The sequence below is a fragment of the Fusarium musae genome, chromosome 5, assembly GCF_019915245.1.
Source record: "Fusarium musae strain F31 chromosome 5, whole genome shotgun sequence".
Lineage (NCBI taxonomy): Eukaryota > Fungi > Ascomycota > Sordariomycetes > Hypocreales > Nectriaceae > Fusarium > Fusarium musae.
In genome coordinates this window covers 4300709-4327345 of record NC_058391.1, presented here as the reverse complement: position 1 = coordinate 4327345, position 26637 = coordinate 4300709, and the positions used below count along the sequence as shown (strand labels likewise).

Here is a 26637-nt window from a genome sequence, read left to right as displayed (position 1 = left end):
ATTGAATCTTGTGATACCCTCGATGTCGTGATCTGTAAGATTATTGATGATGCTATGTGGTAGAAGATAAGAACCGCTGATATCGTGACAGGTCAGGTTCATTGAGGCTGTCTCCGCCCGCCAAACATCCTCAGTGCAATGTATTTCCCAGCAAAGATGAAGCGAAGTCTGATAAATGAGACTGGTGCATTCCTGCACCGTGAAGAAAACACCCGGAGGGGCATCGGCAAATCGGAGAGTCCGAAATGTTTGTCGACAAGCTTTTCCGCAATGGTCTGGGGTCGCTAAACCCTTAGCATGGCAGAGGAAGCTGATAGAGAAGAGACATAATGTGTTGCGTCCCCAATACCGCATCTTGGGCTTTGGGTTGGTTGAAGGTTTTAGAAATCATGATAGTCACATTGACCAAATCGTTATCAGATGATCAGATAATCAGCTCAGTGGGTCGGTATCACGGGTTTATCAGTTATTCCGATAGTCTTGGGTTCGAGGCGCTAAAAACAGGTGATCAACTCTTGGCAGCATGGAGTGAGAGCTTATTGCACCCTGACTTCTGTTGGAAGCTATTGAATACAACAACTATTGCGCCAAAAGATCACCACATTCGTCACATTAAGTCACATCAAAGTCAGCACTGAGGACGCATGTAACTGGTTGAACTTGACACCAGCCTCACGTAGTCTGAGACGAGCTATAATGATTGTATTAAGGCAGTTGTAGCTATGCTTTCGGGTAATAATATGGTAGCAGGCAATTTTTGGAGACCAGGGAAAGAGAATGTCCGAGTGGCAGTATCATCCCCGAAGCCGGGAACTTTCTGTCTGACCTAGCATAAAGGTCTTACATTCTCAGTTGGCATTATCTACTTTCGGTACAGAGCAGCCAGCTTCTGCAGGAATGTTGCAGGCTCTTGCTGAGTCGCATTTGCGTCTCTTGGCCCAGTCTGGTCTGGAACATCGACAACCTCGCCATCAAGTCCCTTGTTGTTGACGGCGTTCTGCTGCTTGCCAAGGTAGAAGTTGGGCATGAAGAGAGAGGCGATGAGAGGAATGCAGGACAGGCAGATTGAAGCGATGGTGATATGGCCGTTGACGATGGCGTAGGCGCGGATAGAACCTTGACGGATGGGATCGAAGAAGTCATACTTCTTGAGAGTCTTGATGTTGCCGTAAATAGTGGCGATGGTGGTATCATCAACATCGGGCATCTCGACGTGCATTTGAGCAACCATCTCTTCAGTCCAGATACTTGTCGCAACAGCACTACCGATACTGGATCCGAGAGTAGACCACAGAGTAATGATGGAGATGAGAGAAGCAACGTCATCGTGGGGAACAGAGGCCTGGACACCAACTCGAGCACCGACGACGTTGAGGGAAGAAAGGCAGAAGATGAGCTGAGCAGCGACAAGACGAGCAGTGTCCTGGGTCATCATACCATTAGGGCTGATGAGAAGACCGTAGCCGAGAATTCTGGCAGCAGCACCAAAGATCATGAGGCCCTTGTAGCGATGGGATACCCGATGGATCAATCCAACGACGGGGCCGACCAAGCAGAGACCCATGGTAGTGATACCAAGGAAGATGGTCCATTGATATGTAGTCCACTCCTTGATGATGAGGATATATGACGAGAAGTAGGTGTTGCGAACAGAAGAGGCCATCTGGTTAAAGATATGAATGATGACACCAGCGATAAAAGCACGGTTCTTGACAATGCGCTTGGTCATCATTGGCTTGGGAGCAAGATACATCTCGTACAGACCGAACAAGATAAGAATAACAAAGCCGACGACAATCATGGCGATCATGCTTGGGTTGTTCCATCCTCCCTTTGCGCTCTTGGCCAGTGTGATGGGCAGAAGGATCAAGGAGAAGGCAAAGCCAAGCAAGATGAGTCCAACGATGTCGATGTCAATTAGACCACGGTACGCGAGCTTGGCCCAATAGGTCAGGTTCTTGGGCGTGGCCTCGGAGCGACCCAATCGAACGTCCTTGGAATCAGCCATGGTGACCATTCCAGCCTTCTCACCACGTCGCTGCATGGTGTAGAGAGTAAGAATGGCGGGAATGAGAAGGGCGGGAACAAGGATGGCGAACATGCCGAGACCCCAGCGCCAATCTTCATAGAAGCCATCAGCGATGAATCCGTTGACAGGCACAGTGACAATGAAGGGCAGAGAAAGGCAAGCACTGAAAAAGCCTCGCCATTCGAGAGGAGTCAAGTCAGCCACGATGATGTCGCTGAGAAGATCAAGACCAGACTTTCCGACTGAGGTGAAGCAGATACCAACAGTGTAGGCAGTGAAGCCCGAGGCGCTAGCAGCGACAGCAAAGCCGACAGCGTAGAAAGCAAGGACCACAACGTAAGTGGTAGGTCGAGAAGTAATATCAGCAAGCTTTCCAATGAAAGGCTTGCTAATAGCACGAATGATCTGACCAGCCGTATTGACAGTACCGAGCTGACTATGAACACCAAAAGTCGAAGCCGCAAGCGTTCCAAAGATAGTAGTCGTAATACCCATGTCAAGGGCGTAGGCGAACATAGTAAGACCAATGGAGATACCAAGAAGCCAGAGAAGGATCTTGCCCTTCTTGCCAGACTGGTAGAGCACCTTGTTGAAGGCCTCGACCCTTCCTACACCGATCTCCTTATGGGTATCATCGTCGGAGATGGGCGAGTTGGACGCGTCGTAGTCTTTTTTCTCGTTGAGCTCGAACATTTGCGACGGCGTGTTTTGGGCGGCGGGGGGCTGCTCAGTGCTGCCCTCGGGGTGCTTGGGTGCTGACATTTTTGGGGGACGGGACAGAAAGAAATGAGCTGTAGATCGCTCCAAGACGGCAGATCAACGTAGCATTAAAAGAAGGGGGAAAAGTGAAGCGGGTGGAAGAAGAGAATGAAAAGTCTCCAACCTGCGGCGGTAATGTCGTCTGGCCTGACTTTTTTACAAACAACTGCCAGAAGCTGTTTGGTCGCCCCCATTTCGCAGAGGAGGAAAAAGACAGAACCAACAGACAGTGTGCAGTGCAAGGTACCGACAGATTACAGGACCCCTCGTTCGCCGGTCCTCGGCTCGCCTACAACGGCCGATAATAGTGCTGATTCTTGGGCATGAGTGGGGTATAGCGTATAGCCAAGGCGTGGGAGGACCAGAAACAGGTGAGTCTTTTTTTCGTTTGTCCGGCGAGTCGAAGAAAAATTATCAGATCTTGTTCATATCCACTTGTGTTGGTTGGTAGCCAAGATTATCAACTGGTCGCCCATCTAATCAGATGGTCGCGTGCAGTAGGGATCGGCCGTGGTGTGGGACGGGCTGCAGATCTCTACCCTGCCGGGGTAGAGGCACAGTGTATCACATATTTATACAGACGGTAGAATATCCCTGGCCCCATGTGGTTTCTGGTCAAGATTCCAAGAAGAGGGATCGCGCCGACGCTTCACATGCCTTGGTTGGTTCACGGGAGAGGCAAAGTTTTCTTGACAAATCAGGGGGTTCTATCAATCACAAGCTAAGATTCTAAGAGTGGCCAATTGCTTGTCCATCATGAAGATCTCTTGATCCGTTCCTTTCCGATGTTCCAGGCTTGAACTCAATTAGAAGACATCCCGTTCATGCTTCAGCTCGTGACGTGTTGCTTCGAAGCTATGATGCATTAACTTTTACCTAAATTGAGACCCTATACCTAGATCAATACCGACGACTTGGCAGCGGTAATGATTCAGGGTTGCAAAAATAACGTTTACGCCGTTCATGTAACATCAGTACGCCATTTTCCGACAGTCTTCGCCTTGGCAAATGCAGATCTTTGTTCACTTATCAATCTATGCACGTAAATTTCATCTAATCATCAGAAGATCTTATCAATCTATGCTACTCACTCCGTTGTCGCAGTGGCAATCCCAAGTAAATGTAACGTCCTGGTCGCGTGACTGGAAACCTGAGTGAAGAAGCATCAAATTAAGTAGATTTAGGTAGGAAGTCTATGGATATGAACTGAAGGATTTGCTTGTAAAGACTATGACTAGATGGAAATCTTTGCTGCATCGCACAAAGATCTAAACACACTGCCTTGACTGGAATACAGCTCCGAGATAGTGTCAAACTCAACTACTCTGCCGCTGTCCATCACGACAACTTTGTCACACGTAGTAACAATTGTATCTAGTCGATGAGCTACGGTAAGAACAGTTGCGTCTCCAACCACTTCGTTCAGCATGGCTTGAAGCTTCGCGTCTGCTCTACCATCGATAGAGGCCGTTGCCTCGTCCAGAATAACAATCTTGGACTTGCGAACGAGCGCTCTAGCAATAGAAACGAGAGATCTTTGTCCTTGAGAGATGTTGGAACCGTTTTCGTTGACCTCTGAGTCTAGATTCAGACTTGATCCCTCACTGCTGGACTCAGAATGGTGCTTCTCGCTTTCTCCTGATTCTTTGTCTTGTTCTTTCGAGGATTGGCCTAGGCCCACGCGGTCGAGGCACTGTTGCAGCCACGCGTCGTCGTATTGTTGGAAGGGGTCGAGGTTGTAGCGGATGGTACCGGCTAGGAGAACGGCATCTTGGCTGATGACTGAGAGGCTTGATCGGAGGAGGTGCAGTCCGACGGTGTGAATGTCGACGCCATCGATGAGGACTCGACCACTCGTAGGTTCCGTGATTCGCAGCAATGCAGAGATTACTGTTCGAAGGTTAATACTTGGTTAAAAAGGAATATTCGTGGCACTCACCCGTTGTCTTGCCAGCGCCTGTACGGCCTACAATGCCGACCTTTTCACCAGCCTTGATGTCCAGGTTGACATCCTTGAGTGCAGGCTCCAGACCGGGACGATGACTGAGGGTGAAGGATTGAAACCGAACATGGCCAGCATGCGGCCATTGGCGGGCCTTGAGCTCCCTGTCAACGTCGTTGACCTGATGCGCTGGCTCTTGCTCAATATTGTAGGCGTAGTGCAGCATTCTCTCCACCGAGTTCATGTTGTTCTCGATCTCGGCACTCTGACGAATCATGTTGCCAAACACAGCCTGAGCCGTGACGATGTAGGACAAGACTACACCACCAGACGAAGGATCAATAGTCCCGCGAAGTCCAACAACCAATAAACCAGCAGCCAAAACAAGAGTCGCACCACAAAGGTCCAGACGGAGGTTCAGCCACCGCTGACACGATACGGATAGCCAATAAGCCGTGTTTTCCGTGTCAATCTTACGCGCGTTATCGTCAACGAAGCGAGGGACTGCGCCAAAGGCCTTGAGAGTGGGAAGACCCGATAGAGACTCGCCAAAATGCTCATAGATACGACTTCGAAGCAGATTGTTGAGGCGACGGAGTTCCCGTGATGATGGGCGGTAGTACATGCCCGTCCAGGTGTAGATGAGAAGTAAGGTGGCTGCGATAGCTAGAAAGGCCGGTACAATGATGCTGACGACGATGATTGTGCCCAAAACCTGGACAAAGGTTGAGATAAACAGACGCAGAGTCTCACCGACCACGTTATCCACTGCATCAACGTCTTTGCTGAATCGATGCGTGATACGGCCTTGAGGCGTAGTATCGAAGAAGGCTACAGGCGCAAGAAGAACCTTGGACATAGATGCATGATGAAGCTTGTTGGAGCACCAGAAGCAGAAGAGTGCAAATGTCGCGCTCATGCAGAACAGACCGAGAGATTGGCCAGCGCCAAAGGCGGCGTATCCTCCCATGTATGCATCCTCAGTTATGGTGGTGTACTGGTTCTTCTGCCACCAGCTGAGCCAGAGCGGCGAGACGACGCTGGTTCCTTGGTAGATAGCGATTGAAAGAATGAGGAGAGGCCCTGTGAGCCAGGCGTTGCCGAATTGCGCGTAGCGGATGTAGGTTCTGCCGCTGACTGAGCCGACGACTCTTTCTTCAGTTTGCATCACTTCTTTTCCGCGAGTCTCGGTGACCTGCTTGGCTTTGGTTTCGGATTTGGCTGTATCAGTCGGTTTCCCCTCCATGGCGGATTGATCAAGAGCCGCCTTCTCTGAATCACCACTACCAGCAGTTTCGGAGTCGGAGTCATGCTCCAAGACTAGAGAAGAAGACCCTGCGAATTGAGAAAACGCTCCCTTCTGGCTGTACAAGTGCTCAAATGAGCCCTGCTCAGCAATGCGGCCCTTTTCCATGTATACAATGTGATCAGCTTGTCTAGCAAAGGGAATCGAGTGTGTAACCAGGACAATAGTGCCCTCATTATTACGACGTGCCTGGTTGACAACCATGTCAAATACGCGAGCACCAACGTGAGCATCGAGAGCTGAGAAACAGTCATCAAGGAAGAGTAGTGGGCTTCTGCCGTATATAGCTCTCGCAAGACTAATACGCTGCTTCTGGCCACCAGAAAGCGAAACACCATTCTCGCCCACGACCGTCATGTCGCCATCAGGTAAAGCTTTCATGTCCTGATGGAGACAGCAGCGTGTGAGAACTTCATTATACCACGCGAGGTCGAGAGGTCTACCAAAGACGATGTTCTCTCTCACCGTTTCGCTGAGAAGCCATGCTGTTTGAGGGGCTAGGGCAATTTGAAATGAAGAAGTCGTGAGGCTGAGCTGATAGGAACGTGCTTGGATGAGATGCATGTCGCCGAGAAGTGCCTTCAAGACGGAAGTTTTCCCTGATGCGACGGCTCCAACAATGCAGACCAACTGATTGCGCTTGACCAGCAACGAGTCGATCAACAGTCTTTGGCTTTGACTGAGCGCTTTGCTCTCTGACTGTTCCTGGGCTACATCTTTCTCCTCTTCGGCTGCCAGGAGCTGCGAGTCATCGTGATAAGCGAAAGTGGCATTCTCGATCTGGATCACGGTATCTGACACTTCTTTCTCTTCCGAAGAGTAGCCAAAGCTTGTTTGAGGGCTGGATGAAGGTGCATCTGGGTCCACATCAGAAGCAAGCATGAATAATGCCAGTCGCTCCAGTGCAGCCCGAGCATCAGCAATAGCCGACAGCGCAGTTGGAAGAGCCTGAAGCGGTGTTCTCAACAACATGAAATATGCGAGGCCAGAAAACACAACGCCTGCATCCATGCCATTTTTGCTAGTCGCTCCGTAGCAAACAATGCTGACGACCGAGGCAAGAGTCGGCGCCGTGTAAGAGACCGCAGTGTTGAGAGCCCTGAGCAGCATTCTCTTGCGGATATATACTACCTCGTCAGACCTCAGCTTTCCGATCTTTGAGAGCAAACTCTCCTCGTAAGCGTTTGTTTTGACGAGGCGGATAGCGGCAACTGCTTCAACGACTGCTTTGACTCGGGCATCTGTGAACGGCATGCTGCCTCGTCGCAGTCGAAGTAAGCGGCCCATCATGAATGACTGGAGAGGGTACAGCAACGCAAGTAGACCGAATCCCGGCAAAGCGCTGTACCCCATGGTCCAGACAGTTAAGGCGAAGCAGAGCAGCATTTGGAAGATACTTGTCCACGCGACGTGGAAGTAGCCACAGCAAAAGTCAACTCGCGTCACATCAGCGCTGATGAGACTCATAAGCTTTCCAGTACCGAGACCATGTTTGAGCTTGGCCTTTTCGGTGAGCTGTGTCGTAGCTCTGCGATAAATGACGTGCATCAATGCACCGCGGAGCAAGACGCCAGTCGTGTAAGATCGATAGAAACCATGAACGTTTGAGGTGACTGAGAACACGAGAAGAAGAAATAGCCCAACGACGTAGCCAAAGCCTGAGCGAAGACCTTTTTGCGATGAGTCTGATAAAGTGGCGATGAGATACCGGATGAGAAGAGGTGATAAGATTTGCGACAAATCTCCAGCGACTTTGAAGAGTCCTCCAAGCCAGAACCATTTGAAGCATACATCGTTGAGAGCCAATGTCAAGACAGTTGTGTCAGTGGTATGTCTCGCCCAGAACGGCCTCCATGAGATCGGATTTGATGAAGTGACAGGCTTTCGTCCCCGATTTGTAGCGAGTCTTGCAGCCCAAGCTTCTTCCAGACGATTTGCATGATCTTCAGCCAACCTGTCGCTCGGCATGTCATACAGATCATCTGCTTGAAGAGGTCGTGTGTAACCCGTTCGCAAAAGACGTCCTAGCCAGTTGAAGGTCAAAATCGACAGCCAGTTTGCCTGAAGCTCTGGCGTAGGAAGCTTGTCTTCATTTTGATGCTCGACATTGCCTGCTGTAGGGACTTTTGGCGCAGTGATTCTCTGCTGTATTGGCTTGGCTGATAGGAAGGGCACTCTTCTGTACCACTTCCTTGGGGGGAAGCTCTTCCCGTCGTTGTTGGTCATGGTGGTTGAGACCAAACTTGCTTCTCGAACGAGTCTCACTCGGCAGATGGCTCTGTCACCAAGGTCTAGGCCGGCTAAGAGCCAGCGTGCACTTCATGCTTGTAGGTCCGTATTCGGAGGGATCTCCTAAAGCGGGATCCAAAAAACTGTGTGGATACCCGCTTGTGTAGGAAGGTGTGTAGATCAGCAATAATTCCATTCAGGGTTACATCGCAGGTTATGCGCGATGGGGCTACTGTAAGTGGATGCAAAAAACGGACGACGCTGTCTTTGCTTCCATCACCTTCCTCAAGCCGTTGATCTAAGTGGCTGCCTCTTAGCATCAGAACCTGTTTAGCCTGTTTCGTTCTCACATTGAAATACGTAACCGCTTTCCGATTACATAACTTGCCGCGGTGGGTTCGAACCGAGGAAATTAAATAAGCTTACGGTCGGCTTCCTCATTCGGGTTTAACCCCGGCACTTGATCCCACTTAAAAGGGGAAGAGAAATGCCGATCTCCACACAGTTTTGGGGCGAGTCCTGCCTGTTACGAGTCGACCTATCAGAGGCGGCGTGTGAGAAGCACGGCTCGGTGCGGTGAAACAAGCATAAAAGTTTTGGTGGCATATGACGTTGGTGGGGTTTTCGTTCTTGTTTAGCACGGTTTCCCTACCGAGGATCTTCGTCGGTTCCTGTGTACCTGTCATTCTCATAAACATCTCGTGCAAAATCAGTGTAAATATTACAATTGAACTGCCTGAACATGGCACATGGTAGGGATCATCCGCGGCCATGTAGACAGATGTAATAATGCATGTGAGACACAGAAGCTTAAGCTTGGCTAATGAGCTACCCTGGATTGAATCATCTGGGGGCACGCATGTCATGTCACAACGAACTGCCTCATCGGCCGCAGTTGAATGAGATTTTGAATGAAACGTAGAAGGGAGACTAGTAACTCTTTTGAGCATGATCATCGTATCGAGCCGGCCAAACAGAGTGAAGGTAATTAGTATTAAAATTCCTTGTCTACTTCCATCTCTTTGTTGATAAGACTTCTATGCACTCGTAAATCCAGCAATCACTCCTCATAAATCATCATCGTTATCTTTGTGAGTCCACTTGGTTATCTTGTTGTTGTCTTGGCTTCCTTCTAACAGCACTTATAGACGTTGTCGCCCAGCATGACTACCGACCGCATCACTTCCGTTGCTCCCCCACGTAACCCGACGCCACCAAAAGAGGCTTGGGATACTTCTAAAGAGACCTCGTTCAGACTCCCCGACGGCGAAACCAATATCTGGATTGCTAATACTGGGCATGGCGATGGAAATGACTATCTCGTTGGATCTGGCGACACGACATTGGCGCGGTGGTCAATGGATGGCCGAGAGACCAGAATATCGCCAGCCATGGTCAATGACAACAGAGCTCAATTCGGTCCTGTCTTTGAGCTAGAGATTCTGAACTCTGACGTCACTGATCCTCGTTCGCCTTTCGCATCTCACGGCAGACAGCAAGACCTCGCATTGACCTGGGCATCTATCTACGCTCTGTGGCTGCACCCAGATCACAGAGACGATGATTTGATAGCTATCTCTGTTGACAGCCAAAGAGTTGGCGAATACATCAAGTGCACGGGCTTGGGTGTGCTATCGCCATTCTCACCTACTACAACTCCTCGCGAGACTATTTACTGGCTCTCCCACGATGCATTCTGGCAAGGCGCTGGAGCACCCGACTCACAGCACTGGCTTCAATCACGACCTGAAGTGACATCATTCCCAGGCTTCAACGGCACAATGGGCGTTTTCGCGAACCAATTGGGCTTCACGCGCAAGGGCAACGTCTGCACCGTTCATCCCGTTCGACCTCCCAAGCCCAAGCCTGGCACTGTCATCTACTCCCGCTTCATCGTCGAGCTTGGTCAGCAATTACAAATCCGACACATCGACGCGTCCAATTCCGTTCACTTCGAGACATACAAGCAATGGCAAAACTCCGACCGAGTCAACAAGGCATGGAAAGAGCGTGGACCAGACGAGCATCATCGAGCATACCTTGCCAAGCAACTCGAAGACCCCCATACCATGTCATGTGTGTTTGAGTGGGACGGAGAACTCGCAGGCTACACCGAGATTGGATGGGTCTTGGAGGACAACGCAGCCTGCTTCTTTAGGTCCAACTGCAACATCACTGTGGGCGAGCACGACCAGAACTCACACATTATAGTCGGTGAAGAGCGCTTCCGCGGCGGCAAGCGGTATCAGGCTGTCGCCACGTCGATCAAGCACTGCTGCTTCCTGCGCGATCCTCGCACTAAGCAGGTGATAGCCGAGCCTGAGTACGATCTTAACCACGTTCAGATCCAGGACAGGTTTTTGCCGCAGGAGAGGAAGAAGCGTTTCCACCTGCCGCACAAGACGGCCATGCTGTTCGCCCTGCAGCGTGAGCGATTTTTCCAGGAGGCGCATTTTGTCTAAAATTGGGGGGCGGCGCTTTAGTTCAGTTAGCATGGTAGATCGACAGATCGGACCGTTCAAGAATTGAGACATTCTCGTTTTTGCAATTGTCATTTCCATGACGTAACTTCGCATTTGCCGTGATGAGTAAGAATTATCTGATGCAGCTATCGCGATTGTGGCCAAGATCTTCGGAGAGATAACGTAAAGCTTGTTAAAGTTGGCGTGGCTGCATTGAGTCACCGGGGCTAACCGAGCTTATTTTTGTTTGCACTGTAGGTAACCGTAATCTTATCAGATCATCAAACCCCCACTGCGTTACGCTGACCGAGATGAATTATGGGTGTCAGCAGGGATCGGACGTTTCACCGAATGTGGACACTGTAGCTACCTACCACTTTTGGCTCCATACGCCATGACACACTGTGCTGAACGAAGGTTCCTAGCTTCATTGAGATGGACATCGTCATCAGTCTGGTTGACTGCCGTGCTAAGATTGCCGAGCGATAACGGCCGACGTAATTTGGTGGTTTGCGACAGAGACCCTGTGTCTGTTTGATGACCTGGTAAACACCACGGCAGAGTATCACGAACTACCAGACAGCTGTAACACGGTGTAAGACAAGGATACTATCAACATCATGGATGACACAATGTCCATGACTCGGCCTCCCGTTACGCAGCTTCGGCCACTGCATACTCACCAGCAATCGACAGAGGCTTCTCAGCCAATCAGCTGGACCAGCTCTGTTGAGCCAAGACCTGATGAAGAAACCGCCATCAAGGCATTTGTGAAGCTTGTATCTCATCTTGTCGTTCTCGATGAAGGGGAGAACTTTTGCATTCAAGACACTAAGCGAGGTGGTTTCATCTTTGCTCAGTATTCGAGTTCCGAGGGAAACGACCTTGGTAGCTTCCGTTTTGTTAAACTTGAAAGTCATCAGGATATTCCATCTGATTTCTCTATCGGCGACGGCAAGGTGAGTTAATGCTAGTTCAATAAGTCAGCGGTCATTTGTATTCTGATGTTCTGGACAGACCCTTCAACTTCACTTTGAAAAACACCATGCCCAACTTAAAACGGATGCTAGTATCATTCCCGAGTCTGCTCTGAGGTTTCTTGGTTGCATGCTAGATGACATTCTTACCGAATCCGAATGGACCCAACCTTCTGTCCTCAACTTCCCCCCACGATCCGAGCCCCTCTCCCTCACTCACGAAGATGAGACTTTGACAAACCATGGTGCGAAGGCTTCACTTCTTCATCACCAGTTTGAGAGGCGCGCGTCTGAGAGTCCCGAAAGAGTCGCTATTGACTACCTGACGGACCTCGAAAGTGGCAAGCGCGTGATCTTTACATATCGTCAGATCGCAAACGCAGCAACAGCGTTGGCGGGCAGGATAGCGAAGGCCTGCAAGGAATCGACGCAGTCTCTCAAAACAATCGCGGTGCTCATTGGCCCATGTCCAGAACTCTACATCTCCTATCTAGCAGCTCTAAAGGCGGGAGTAGCCTTCTGTCCCATCGCCGTGGACGCACCCAGAGAGAGAAAGGACGCTTTGATGGCAGATTTGAAGCCATCTGCATTACTCACAACAACGAATTTCTTGGGATCGGAGTCGTCATGCTTCGTCGATTTCTCGTTAGAGGCTATCGATGTGACTCCTTTCCTGCAGTCTTGCGATACTGAACCAGAGCAGCAGCCAACACCGGTACCAATGAGTGCGAACAACCTAGCATACATTCTCTACACATCAGGAACAACTGGACTGCCCAAAGGAGTGGCTGTCAGCCATCTCTCAGCCTCATGCACTGTCTCTGCCTTGAGCGCTCACTACGGTTTTCCCCTCGCGTGTTCTACATCAAAGCCTGTCAGGTGGTTCCAAGGTGCTGCACCGACCTTCGACATCTCGCTATTCGAGATCTTTTGGACCCTTAGTACGGGCTCAACGCTTTGCTGTGCGCCTCGAGAATTCACTCTACAAAACATCGGCAAGGTTGTTTCTACCTTGGAGGCTGATATCACCAATATCACGCCTAGCTTCGCCAGCTTACTAGATCCCTCTTCAATCAGTGGACTCATGGTCGGTGGTGAGACCTTGAATGCTCGGCTTCTCCAGAACTTTGCTCCCTACAACTCAATCGCGAAGGAGGCAACTAGCCAAGTGCCAAAGGGCATTTACAACGGATACGGACCTACCGAGACGGCTATCTACTGTATTGCACAGCCTCATGTGCCTGAAGGTCAGCGCGGGTCTGTCATCGGAACGCCATTAGCAACTTGCGGTGTTCTCATTGCCCAGAACCAGTCAACTCCTCAAGCTGGCGGTAGCTTGATGCCGCTCCCCATGGGTGCAGTGGGAGAACTTATCATCACTGGACCTCAAGTGAGCAAGGTGGGCTACCTGAACCGGCCAGATGAAACAGACGCAGCATTCCGAGATGACCCTCGATGGGGCCGCGTCTACAAGACTGGTGACAGGGCTCGAATTGTCTGGGACAAGACCGGTTCTCCCATGGTGGAGTTCTTGGGCAGACTCTCTGATGATCAAGTTAAGCTCAGTGGACGACGTGTGGAGTTGGGTGAGATTGAGAGTGTTCTGGCCACTAAGGTCCCTACTGTCAAGGAGACTCTGTCCTGCGTGTGGAAGCAGGGTGCAGAAGCGGGTTCAGAGAAGGTCGTGAGTCTGGTTGTCCTTAATCCAACTGAGGACTTCGAGTCTGTATACCAGGCGTGTATGGAGGCGTCTCAGCATCATCTCCCTGACTACATGAGGCCTTTCAAGATCTTGCACGTCGACGCTCTTCCCAGATCTACTTCCGGCAAGGCAGATCGCAGAGCAGCTTTGGCGTTGGTCAACGGGATGCTAAAGACCGAGCTTGATGACCGAGAATCTACCAATCGCGGTATGGTCGAGAGCATTGAGCCTCTGACAGATACTCAAGATGCAGAGCTTGAGCAGGATCTCATCTCAATTGTGGAAAATGTTCTGAGTGACTCGTCTACCTCAGGTCCATCCATCACCGCAAGGACAGTCCTTGCTAAAGCAGGAATCGACAGTCTTCGTGCGATGAGGATCTTGCGGGACATCAGGAAGCGCTGGCCAGGTTCCGAGGACCCTCGACTTCAGCCGTCACTGGCACTTCTCCTCGACAACAGCGCGACCATCCGTTCTGTTTTCTTCCCCGGCAGTCAAGAGACCGATGCTTCAACCACCAAAGCTGGCAAGCAAGCCAGGACAAAGGCTCAACTTGAGGCATTCTCCACGAAGCACACATCCGAGGTTCTGGAAAAGCTTGGCCTCAATGGGTCCGGAATAGAGATGATTCTGCCTGCAACTAGTACCCAGAGTCAACTGGCAGTGAGCTTTGCCATGGACAAGCGCAACTACATCAGCCACACCACACTTAGACTCAAGCCTGATGTCTCAGTACAAACTCTCAAGGACGCCGTTGAGGCGACGATGTTGAGACAGCCCATCTATCGAATGGCAATGCTCCCTTGTGACGACGACCTTTCACCGTTCCTGCAAGTAGTTTTGACGCCAGACGCATGGCAGAGATTAAGCAGTAACTCTGGTCGGATCACCCACAGGAAAGCCAGCCCCGGCAGTATCTCTGGTGATGCGCAAGCCTGGCTGGACCTTGCGGAGGAAGATCTCAGCCTCGAGTCGCATAGGATGTACCATGTACAGATCATTGATCCCGAAGAGGCTGGAAGTGGTGGTCTTCTGATCTTAAGCGCTGCGCACTGCATCTGCGACGGGCCTTCACTTGAAGTGCTTATGACAGACATCGCCCGTCAATACCATGGCCTTCAGCCGCTTCCACGTCAAGGGATCTTCGACGCTGTTTTCGATTGGGCATCCAATGTCAATCTAAAGACAGACCAGCTGTGGCAAAAGGGTCTGGAAGGATGGGAAACTGAGCCGCTTGGAGCCATCAGCGGTAACAACGTCAAGCCAACTTCAACCAAGACTCGTCAACATGCTATGGTACAACACACCAGTCCGATTCTTTGGGAGCTTCTTGAGAGTAAGAGCAGATCACTGGGAGGCTCTCCGCTCACGACTCTTCAAGCCTCTTGGGCCATGCTTCTGCATATCCTCTCCGAGGCAGACACTGACGATGTCACCTTTGGCAGCGTTCTTTCAGGTCATGATCAATTTGTCCACGGCCCAACATTTTCTGTTGTACCCTGCCGAGTTGCCTTACCTGAAGTGCAGACTCTTAAGCAGCTCGTCAGCAGCTTGATGGACCATTCCAGATTTGCCCAGAGTCACAGGCACACATCTTTTGGCCTCTTCAACACACTCCCATACAACACCGCACTAGCCTTGCAAGCATATCCCCAACCGGAAGATGATGGATCAGATAAGGCACCCTTGCTCTGGACTGAGATCTCAAACCCTGCTATACGTTACGACTTTGCCATGTTTGCTGAAGTCTTCCCCACGAACCCGAACTCGCCTGATAGGGATGGGAGATTCGATGATGTCGTCTTCAAGCTGACGTATCGCGACGAGACATTCTCAGAAACTTCTGCAGCATGCATTGTCAAGCAGTTTGCCGCACTCACCGAGACTATTTTGAAGTCACTGCCTGATGACCTGGTACAGAGTCTGCCGGCGCGCATTGACAAAAGCCTGTTGTCTGCTGAGGGGACGATCCCAGTTGTGGAAGAAGGTTTGGATGAGGCAGCCAGAGAGGTTGGCGACAGGGCTCAGCTTCTGCACGCTCAGTTTGAGGATCAAGCTGCATCAACGCCGGATCTTCTTGCACTGAGCTTCTACTCGTCACTCAACTCTGCTCCCGTTGAAATGGGCTACGCAGAGCTTGATGCCAGAGCCAACGGTCTGGCGAACATATTGCGCGAGCAAGATATTGACATCATTCCAATCTGTATGGAACGCAGTGTCGAGTTATACGTAGCTGTCCTGGCCATTCTTAAGGCTGGATCTGCATGGTGTCCAATCGACACAACATCTCCAGTTCAACGTCGAACGTCTCTCATCGCTCGAGCGCAGAGCAAGGTGATCCTTACAACAACTGAGTCTCTTGCCCTCGTAGAGCCTTGCCTTGCTCAAGACGCCCTCAAGGATGTACAAGTCATTCTAGTTGACAAGTACAATGACCACACCACATCTGTTCGAGCCAAACCACGCGACGGTGTCTCCAAGATCACAGGGCAGGACTTGGCATATCTTCTGTGGACTTCCGGAACAACAGGTGAGCCCAAGGGTGTCATGATTCAGCACAGTGCTGCAGCCCAAGCGATGCGCGACCTGCAAGTCCTCGTCGAGCACGATGATCGTGAGCAGGTCAGAACCTTGCAGCTCTCTGCCTACAGCTTTGATGTCTTCGTGCAAGACCTCTTCTATACCTGGGGCCTGGCTGGAAGTGTCATCAGCGGTACACGAGAGCTGGTCTTGGGCACATTTACGGAGTTCATTTGGAAGTCTCGTCCCACTCACGCTCATCTGACACCTTCATTCGGAGCCAGTATTGCAGTACAGGAACTCAAGGGTTCAACTCTTCAGTACGTGACGTTTATTGGCGAGAAGCTGACGGAAGACGTCGCTGAGGCCTGGGCACATCCTGACGTAACGACTCGCGCATACAATACGTATGGCCCAGCTGAGAACGCCGTTGTATCTACGATGAGACAGTTCTTTGGAAGGAGTAGAGACACGGCTAAGGCTGCCAATGTTGGCTTTCCACTGGGTCACTGTACAGCGTACGCTGTTCGTGAGGTTGAGACCTCCCAGGGCACCAAGCGATGGGAGCTTGTTCCTCGGTACGGAGTTGGTGAGCTTGCTTTGGGCGGTGCACAAGTAGGCAAAGGATATCTTGCAAATGAGGCCAAGACTACCAAGGCTTTCATCCAGGGCGGCCCGGGCATCGACGAGCGTATTTATCTCACTGGAGATCTTGTGCGATTGAACGACCATGGCTTCGAGTTTCTTGGTCGAAACGACGATCTCGTCAAGATCACTGGCATCCGCATTGAACTCAGTGAGATCAGTGCAGCGTGTGCAAGTCTGAAGGACGACAACGCCGCCGTTGAACATGTCGAGACATTGTATCTTCAGCGTCCGGGCGCACCCGCTGGTAACAACAACAAAGTCGTTGTCACGTTTGTCTCTGTCAAGGCTAGCAACGTCGACACTTCTGAGATCAGATCCCAGGTGTTCAAGCGAGCTAAGGACCTTCTTCCTGCGTACATGGTGCCTGGACACGTTGTTGTTCTGGATACAACCATGCCGAGAACTGCCTCTAACAAGGTTGATCGCAAGGCGCTGCAGGCTATCTACGCCGAGTCAGATCTGAATGTGCTGGCTGGCAGAGATGACTCGACACAATCGCAAGGGCAGAGAAATCAGGCCAAGCGACAGTGGACGAAGGATCAGTTACCTATTCTGCAGACAATCGCCGAGCATTTCAACATCCCAACGGAGAAACTCTCTCCGGATGACAGTTTGGCAGGTCTCGGTCTCAGCTCCTTACAAGTTACGAAGCTTGCTTGGTTGCTGAGGCGAGAACTCAAGTGTCAAGTTGGAGTTCTGGATCTCATGAGATGCGAGTCACTGGGAGAACTGGTCGACGTCATACTCAGCCGGATGCCAAAGAAGGCTGAAATAGACCAGTCTACTCAAGCAGGCGAGGCAGAAGCATCATGGCTCGCGTCTATGAAGAATGCGCTTACTGATAGCATTAAGGGTGACATGCGTCCGCCTGATACTCAGTTCATCCTCCCCGCAACACCCATGCAAGAGTCCCTCATTGTTGAGACCATGCTCGAGCCACAAGCCTACTGGGCCCATCGTATCTTCGATCTCAGCCACTTAGACGACGTCGATGAACGCCAGTTGAAGAGAGCTTGGACTGCCACAGCTAAGCGCTTCGACATCCTGCGAACAGCCTTTGTGCCCTTGACGCAACTAGACATCGATGGCAGCGACAACACGGTTTCTTGGGCTCGTGAGAAGGGTGTTCACTCTACGATCCTCCAGTTGATTCGCGAGAATCCGAGCTTGCATTGGTATCAGATTCGCTCTGAGGAGAACAAGGGCCTCGGTGAACTGGCTAAGAAGCTGCAGCTTGAATTGTCTCCAACGACTACCATTGAGACACCATGGGCTGTTACCTTTATCGAAGACACCAAGAAGATGATGCTCAGTATGCATCATGCCCTCTACGACGCCGTAGCTTCCGATGTCTTCTTGGAGACTGTCACGAGCTTGTATCAAATGGAGTCTGTCGAGGATGTTGGCCGAGTTGTGCAGTTTGAGGCTGGCCTCAGCCTGGGGCTGTTACCGACTCCGCTGAAGAGAGACGAAGCAGCTGCGCTGTGGAGTCGTCGACTGGACGAGATCAGTAAGACGGCCAGTGGAAGCATGTTGAATGCACCTTTCCCTGATCTCACACAGTCCCGGCAGAAACAGGTTCAGAAGATACTCATGTCGAGGAAAGACATTTCCGCTCCATTCCTCCAATCTAATTCGGTAGTTACACTTCCAACACTGCTCCAATCCGCCTTTGGCTGCGTTCTCGCCTCATACCTTGAACTCGATGCCGTTGTCCTCGGTCACACTATCTCTCAAAGAGTCCTCCACCCAGATCTCGCACGAGTTGTTGGTCCCGCGATAGCAACCCTTCCTCTCATTGTCCGCTCCAACGCTCCTTCATCCGAGAAACTGTGGAAGGAGATGGCCTCCGAGTCAGCACAGATGTTCCAGAGCACACACAATCTTCATCCCGTGGATATCAAGAAGATGCTCAATCGAGGAAGCGGTAGTAGCAACGCACCATTCCCAGGTCTTTTTGTCTACCACCCTGCATCAGATGACAACCAAGCTGAAGCAAGTCAGTCCATGTTCAAGGAGGTTGGCCAGGCATTGTCGCTCAACGTTGAACATCCCCTTGCGCTGAACATCTTTGAGGCGAATGGAACGATTGAGCTCACTGGAGATGGACGTCGCATTTCTCAGGCTCAGTTGGACCTTTTGTTGGATCAGATCCTTGCCCAAGCGCAAGCCATGACCGAGGCTCCGAAAGCACCTTTGACTCAGCTACAGAACAGAATGAGCAAGAGTCTTCTATCCATCAGTGGCGAAGCTTCCAGCGAAGAGACCGAAGCTGTCAATCCGTCGGAACACGTTTCCTTTCACGCATCAGAGCATCCAGATTGGATCGCCGCTGAGGAAGTTATGTTTCAATCCTCAGATGACGAAGAGGAGATTTCTTCAAAGACCATCACGTATGCCCATCTCGACAAGCTCACCAATACCATAGCTTCGAGATTGATCCAGCATGAGGCTCGTCTACAGCCTGATGACCCTGTAGCTATGTGCCTTGGTAGAGATATCAATTCCTTGGCAGTCACTCTGGCCATTTTCCGTGCTGGATTCGTGTATCTTCCCGTCGATGAGGAACTGCCTTCAGCTCGCAAACAGCTCCTTATTCGAGATGCGGGTGCCAAGCTTGTCATTACAACCGATGAGCTTTTCAAAGACTTGGGACTCGGCGATGCCAACGATCCTCCTCTGCTGTTGCTCCCTGACGCGAATGATGACATCAATACCATTCTGTCTTGGCCGGTATCTGAGATCCCATCGCCAACCAGCACTGGCGGTTATCTCCTCTACACCTCTGGATCTACTGGTCGTCCCAAGGGCGTTCGAGTTTCCAACAGCAACCTCTGTCACTTCATCTCTGCATTCAGCACTCGATTGATGGAACACTCGCCTGCTACTGCAAGGCTAGGCGGTACTGGGAAGTATCTCAACCTGACTTCCCGCGCCTTCGATCCTCATCTGACACAACTGTTCGTGCCCTGGCATCTTGGCCACCGGGTCGTCATTGGAAAGGACCGCACGGCTATGATGGCGAATCTGAAGGAGCTGATCAATGAGCTGAAGGTTACGCACTTCGGATCTGTTCCCTCGGTGTTGAGCCAATTGAGGCTACGACCTGAGGATGTTCCATCTGTGAGAGTAGTTACTACTGGCGGAGAGAAGGCTTCGAATGAGCTTTTGAACACCTGGGCCCAGACGCGAGTCTCAGATACAGCGGACGATCGGGCTGTTCTCTTCAACTTCTATGGTCCTACAGAAGTAACCATTGGATGTTTGGGCCATGCTGTGCATCAAGACTCCAACGCTCGGAATCTTGGCCTTCCTCTACAAGGCCTTGAAGCTCTACTTCTATGTCCCAACACCGATGATGACAATCTTGTCATTGCTAGAAGAGGTCAGCCAGGTGAACTCTGCATCGCTGGTCCTCAAGTGGCAATGGGCTATCTCAACCGTCCTATCGAACAGGCCAAGAGCTTCCAGACTATTTCTCTCCCCCACGGCACCAGCAAGAGAATCTACCGAACAGGCGATATGATGAGGATGATGAACGACGGATCGCTTGAGTTCCTTGGCAGAGCTGACCAGCAAACTAAGATTCGCGGACAGCGACTTGAGCTTGACGAGGTCGTTGGCTTCCTGAAGCAAGTTGCCGCTGACAAGGGTGACTTTGACTTTGCAGCTGCGGTTGCTTCCACTGGAGGTGATAGCTCGAATCAACAACAACAGCTGCTTGGCTTCATCGCTAGGACGACTAGTAGTCCCAAGAGTCCGGCTGAACAGGAGGTTGAGCTACTTGAGGTCCAAGATGAGGAGTCGGCTTCACTGCTCGAGATGATCGAGCACGAGTGCCAAGATAAGCTCCCTGCTTTCATGGTACCAACAATGGTCTGGGTTTCCAAGATCCCATACCTCGCCGCCTCTGGCAAGGTCGATACCAAGATCTTGGCACGTTTGGCAAAGGACTTCGTAGCTAGTCAGCAGGATCACGAGACTTATGGCAGCACCTCGGGAGACGTGTCTGGATCTGCGGCTGGCTTGACTGTAAAGGAGTCGATTGTGGTCGCGGCGATTGAAGAAGCCGTTGGTGGCAGTGTCAAGGCGTCAAGCACCAGCGGCATCCAACGTCTTGGTGTCGACAGTCTTTCAGCGGTGAACTTAGTCTCTCTTTTGAGAAAACGCGGCTTTTCTCAGTTGAGGATGACACACCTCCTCTCTTCATCGTGCACAGTTGCAGATATTACAAGACTTGCCGATGAACAAGAGAGTGGCAGCCCGAATAAGAGCACAGCTCTGTCCACACCTCCATCCACGGACGATCTACACATACCGACTTTCAGCGCATCAGACCTCGGTCCCCTTCCAGGAGGTCTAGATTTAACTAACATCGAAGCCGTTCTTCCTTGTCTTCCTCTCCAGTCTGCTCTCATCGCGCGCTCCCTCGTTTGGCTTAGTGCCTTCAATGAAAGAGAGAACACCGAAGGACACAACGTACCATACGTGGCACAGTTCAGCTACCGCCTCAGTCCCAACACAGACATCAACAGATGGAAGAAGATCGCTGAAGAAGTCATCGCATCGGAAGCGATGCTCCGAACTTGCTTCCTTCAACGTGAAGATGATGGCCAGATCTTCCAGATCGTTCTTCGGTCGCTGCCATCTTCTCCTCTTGGTGATCATGGGCATCCAGCGGATATTGTGTCTCAGATGAATACACGACCTCCCATCAGACTACAGCTTTCCGAAATCAATGGAGACGAGACCATCGTGACACTCAACATCCACCATGCATTATTCGACGGTGTTGCTATCGAGTCCCTCAAAAGCAAGCTTGAAGCGGCCTACAACAGCCAGACGTCTCCAATTGCTGCAGCCAGTAGCTTAGCAGCCTTGTCCTCCATCTCGAATCACTGCAGCCTATCGAACGAGCAGCTCGATGCTACAAGACGATCGTGGCAACAACAATTGCAGGGTGTTCAACCATGCCGAGTTGGAGCTATTGATGATAACAACGCGAGTAGTACCATGGCTCGTCAGACTCTTTGTCTTGGGTACACTACTTCCGAGCTTAACGCCAGACTCAAAGCTCACTCCGCCGGGCCTGAAGGAACGGTATCGGCGTCTTCCGCGTTCCAGCTGGCTGTCACCTTGTGCCTCGCCCAGCTCACCAAGAAGTCGTCTGTTGTCTACGGCTTCATTATGTCACTTCGGCCATTGCTAGATGGTGTTGCCAAAGATGTTGATAACTTTGTTGGCCCATGCCTCAACACTCTCATTCGAGCCGCTACCATCAACAGCATCGATGAGACTCTGCCCCAGCTGGCTCAGCGAGTTCACAAGTCTCACCTTGATGTCTGCCACGGTGCCATGCCACTTGCCAGCGTCGACAAAGTACAGCGCTGGTCGGGATCAGAGGACAAGCTTTTCGACAGTCTCTTGAGTATCAATATCGTGTCTGCCAATGAATCCAGTGGCGCCAAGCCAGGACAGATGACCGCTTTGCCTACTAGTAGCAGTACCGACATGGCTTTAGCGTTTGACGTGGATCTCCATGCTGATGGAAGGATCATGTTAACACTTTCTTCTGCTGGAGCTTTGAACGTGGAGCAGCTCAAGGATGTTGGCCAAATTTTTGAGAAGGTTGTGTACAGCTGCGCTGACAAGACTGTCAAAGTGTCGGATGTTGCTACTTCACCTCTCACTGCAAAGACTGTACCAGCCCAAGTTTCTAATGGCTCTCGAAGCGAGAATACCTCGACAGCTACACCAAGTTACAATCAGGCACTATCTGATGTAAAAGCTGCCCTCAGTCGCTTCGTCCATCTCAATCCATCTGACCTGTCATCCAAGCCCGATTCAACATCACTGTATCAGCTCGGTCTTGACTCTATCACCGTCCTTCCATTTGTCAAGTCGATCAACAAGTCACACAATACCAAGCTGTCTTCTCATGCCGTGATCAAAGCACGAACCATCAAGGGCGTCGCCCAGCTTCTGCAGGATGCAAAGGCAAAGTCTGCTTCAGCTGACACCATCAAGTGGCAATCCAGCAGCGAGCGTACCGGCAGCAAGTTAAGTGACACTGAGCTCTATGACAGAAGCATTGAGCGTCTAGCTAAGAGTCTCATGTTCATCGCAACACCGCTTCAAGAGGGCATGCTTAGTGCATCTCTCGCCACTAATGGCGATGCATATACGTATGTCCATGCCGTCCAACTTTCGAACTATGCTCTTGCGCATGATACACCCAGTCTTGACAAGTTCTTCGCTGCTGTGAAAGACACTGTCCAAGCATGTGAGATCCTCAGGACCCGATTCATTTTCACCGATGACGATGAGTCGCCTTGGGTTGGTATCGTTTCTCCTACTGAGCAGAGCGACCGTGTCAACTGGGAGGTTCAACCAACAGTGCCTGGTCGAGTTCATTTGCGAATCCATCATGCTCTCTATGATGCAGCATCTATCCAGTCTGTCTGGAGTATCCTCCAAGACCACTACCGTCGACATCTCAACAATGATCTCACTGAAGGCGTCGACGAGCCCAAGCATCTGTACAGACCGTTTGCAAGGACTGTTGCCTCTGCACAGCGGACTTCAATTGCCTATTGGACAGATTCCATTCGCGACTACACGTATACACCCCTCGACTTCCCCAGCGATGATCTCAAAGCATCATCTGCGGTCCATTTCAGCTTGGATACGAGCAAACTGTCGCTTCTCCAGTCTAGATGCCAAGATCTCGGCGTGACCGTCAAAGCAGCACTTCAACTGTCCTGGATCAAGGTCTTGTGCGAGTCCCTCTATAGACAAGGTGACGTTGTGTATGGAGAGGTTGTTTCAACGGATGCCGATGATGATGTTGGCATCGTTGGCCCCGTCATCAACACGTTGCCTATGAGAGTGCAACTTGGTGATCCCGACGGCTGCATCAGTGTCTCGCAGGCCTTAACACTTGTGCAGAAGCAGATCGACAGTGCAAGAGGCACCAATTCAATGGCTTCACTGAGGAAGGTCCAGGCGCTCTGGAGATCCGGGCATGATAAGGCAGATGCACCAGCAGCCCTTTTCCAGAGTCTGTTCGTATTTGACGGAGTTCTTGGGTCTTTTAATGCCAGCGATGACTCAGAGAAGCTGTTCAAATCCGTGCAGGTTGAAGATGGTGACGCGACTGGGCCAGCCTATGATGACTACCCTCTGATCGTGAGCTTCCATATCAGGGACAATATCCTCAATGGAAAGCTCAGGGCCAAGCTACTTCAAGAACAGGTTGATTCACTGGGCAAAAGTCTGAGTGCAGCCTTGGACCACGTTCTGGATGAACTTGACATGCCTGTCGTTGACACCAAGTCCCTCAACACAGTCAACAACGCGCCACCTCAAGAGTCAAAGATCGATGCGACGGAGCCTGATATGAATGGCTCGACTCCAACAGCGGATGCAGCATTGAAGCTTGTCGAGGCGGTTGTTGGTACAAGGCGAGGTGGGAAGAAGATCGGTTACAACACGAGACTCATCAGTGTTGGACTGGACTCGATATTGGCCATTCGACTATCGAAGCTTCTGAAACAGCAACTTGGACTTAGTGCCAGTGTCCTTGAGATCATGAAGGGTGCCAGTGTTCGCGACATCATCACCCGCCCAGCATCTTCGCGCAAGCCAACAAAAGATGGCGCCCGGCATCAACCGGAGCCTCTTCGAGAAGGTTTGAAGTCGGCGATAGCTAAGGCCCTTGGACAGCCGGAACATCTTATCAAGTCTATCGTCCCAGCTTTGCCCGGTCAGCGCTCCCACCTTGAGCTTTGGTTGCACAACGGGAAGAGATTCTTTGAGGCCCCGTGGGTTTACAGACTACCGGATGCCTTCGACAAGGAACAAGTTGCGGCCTGTTGCTCTGAGCTTGTCAAGGCCCACGATATCCTCCGAACCACCTTTGCAACAGGAGCGACCGCTACCGAACTGTACCAAGTCACTCTGTCAGAGCAATGGTCAGCCCGCTCGCGCTTCAGAGCCCTGTCAGACTCGTCGAAGGCTGTCGAGGAGCTGATCGCGGAGCATGTGAGCCAGGAAAATGCCAAGGCATCTGAATTGAAGGAGCCTCCAATCCGCTTCTCTTTCTTGGAAGCTGCAGACGGCAAAGCGGTTGTCTTGAGACTCCATCATGCACTTTACGACGCATGGAGTATCAAGGCGATTGAGCACGACATCAACGATCTTCTCAGCAGGGGCAAGATCCTACAGCCGCGTCAATCACTGGAGCAAGTTGTTCAGAGTGTCAGAGCAATCAGACAACCTGACGTCGAGGAAGCATACTGGAGGCGACATCTTTCCGGTGCTCAAGAGACGGTATTGGGTCACAGCGCTCAGCATACTGTTCTATCAGCGCATGGCCCTCAGTTCAAGACGAGCTCCAACACCACCCCTCAGAATAGCATCAAGTCGCTGTTGCAGAAGAGTAGCTCAGAGGTCTCTGCAGCTCTCATTCTGTCCTACGCAAGGACCCTCCAGCACTTCACTCAGCGAACCAAGCCTACTTTTGGTCTCAACCATGCTTCTCGATCTCTTTCATCACCTGATGGCACGCAAACCCTAGATCTGACTGATGCGAGCATCCCAACTCTTTCTGTAACGCCATTCTCTATTGACTTGGAGTCCTCGACTGAACAGCTACTCGGCTTCATCCAGGGCCATCTCGCGCAGCTCAATTGCTTCAGTCAGGCAGATGGTGTTCGAGAGCTGGGTCCCAAGTTCAATTCGCACTTGAACATCATCTACCGACGCGACCATGTAGTATCTCAGAACGGGGATTCCACAGATAGGCCTAAGGTTCTGGAAAGGTATAGGCTCCCTGGGCCACTCGCTTCTGACTACTTCACCGCTACAGAGCCGTCATCTACGGTTTCTACCATTGACGGACTTGGCATTGCTCATTTACCTGATCACCATTGCTTCTTTAATGTTATTGTTAGCGAAAGTGGTGATGTCACCGTTTCTGCGAGTGGCGATAAGTTACAATTCAAAGGGGAATCTACAAAGGCTGCTGCGTTAGTGGATTATTTTCTTACTGAGCTTTCTAAAGTTTTAGCACGAGAGGGTTGATTAATAATTCGGTTCCATGTAAACGTCTTTAATGTAATTTTATTTCTTTTTTCCTGTCAACATCTAGATTAGTTATTTATTTACATAAAAGCACAGCTGTTCTAACACAATTATTGTCGTCATACCCTATATCTGACGCGTCCTTAACGCGTTGACGCGCTCACCGCTTAACGAAAAAGGCTGACATAATGGCAGCCGACAGCCTAATTGGCCATACTGCCAACGCTAACCGTTCAGCCGGTTATTCACGGCAGATTTCCCCACACTCACCAAACACGAATTCGGTAGTCGGAGGCTCACACTCCGCGTCGATCATCGTATTCATCCCCAGGCGCGATCCGAATACCGCATCAATAACAATTAAGCTTCAAAGTCTCATGATCATACCCCGGACATGATCTGGTCTGTTGTGGGGAGTCAAGGATTTTGGTATTAGCCTGTAATTGAAGGGTCACTTGGCATCTGGAATTCATGGCTCTTGGTTCAGCTAGCCTCGGCTCTCATGGAGTTGAGTCGAGGCCATTATCCGGGGAAAGAGAATATACTGATAGATGATAATGAGACTCCAGTTACTGAAGTGGTACAATCGCTCTTCTATAATATAAGTAGACTAGTTGTTGAATTACAAGCTCGTTGCTTTGCACGAATTTGACCTGTATTCAAGCACATATCCAATTCTTGCACGCGTTTCTTAGGTCTTGACTGACATCAAACATACGGTCTAATTCTTTTAATCTACCGTATTCATGCAAGGAACAAACAAATAGCATATGCTTGCATAGAAACACGTTTTCTGTCTGCTGATTTGGCTATGCCGAGCCGGCTAATAACCCCGGACCTGGTTTTAGCCATCTAGGATAAGAGAGAGTGCCGCGAGATGTGAAACGACCAAGACATCGATTTAGCCGGGAAACATTAGGTAATTGACATCATGAACAGTTTTGATATATAATATGAGTTGAATCGCTGAATTTAGAGA

The 26637-nt window shown here is 50.8% G+C and overlaps 4 protein-coding genes across 4 annotated transcripts; 2 read left to right on the top strand and 2 right to left on the bottom strand.

The window, feature by feature from the left end:
- Positions 1-862: 862 nt before the first annotated feature.
- On the bottom strand, positions 863-2791 carry J7337_007837 (uncharacterized protein; the record flags this gene model as incomplete). The annotated part of the gene is given in 2 exon segments (XM_044825464.1): positions 863-2271; positions 2290-2791. The coding sequence occupies 2 exon segments, from the start codon at positions 2789-2791 to the stop codon at positions 863-865; spliced, it is 1911 nt and encodes a 636-aa protein (XP_044681121.1).
- A 1231-nt stretch (positions 2792-4022) lies between these two features.
- Positions 4023-8262, bottom strand: J7337_007836 (uncharacterized protein; the record flags this gene model as incomplete). Its single annotated transcript, XM_044825463.1, has 2 exons — positions 4023-4678; positions 4728-8262. The coding sequence occupies 2 exons, from the start codon at positions 8260-8262 to the stop codon at positions 4023-4025; spliced, it is 4191 nt and encodes a 1396-aa protein (XP_044681120.1).
- A 1166-nt stretch (positions 8263-9428) lies between these two features.
- J7337_007835 (uncharacterized protein) lies at positions 9429-10727 on the top strand (the record flags this gene model as incomplete). The annotated part of the gene is made up of 2 exons (XM_044825462.1): positions 9429-10588; positions 10622-10727. 2 exons carry the CDS (start codon positions 9429-9431, stop codon positions 10725-10727), a joined length of 1266 nt encoding a protein of 421 aa, XP_044681119.1.
- Positions 10728-11347: 620 nt separating this feature from the next.
- Positions 11348-25658, top strand: J7337_007834 (NRPS protein; the record flags this gene model as incomplete). The annotated part of the gene is made up of 2 exons (XM_044825461.1): positions 11348-11686; positions 11745-25658. 2 exons carry the CDS (start codon positions 11348-11350, stop codon positions 25656-25658), a joined length of 14253 nt encoding a protein of 4750 aa, XP_044681118.1.
- Between the last annotated feature and the right edge of the window lie 979 nt (positions 25659-26637).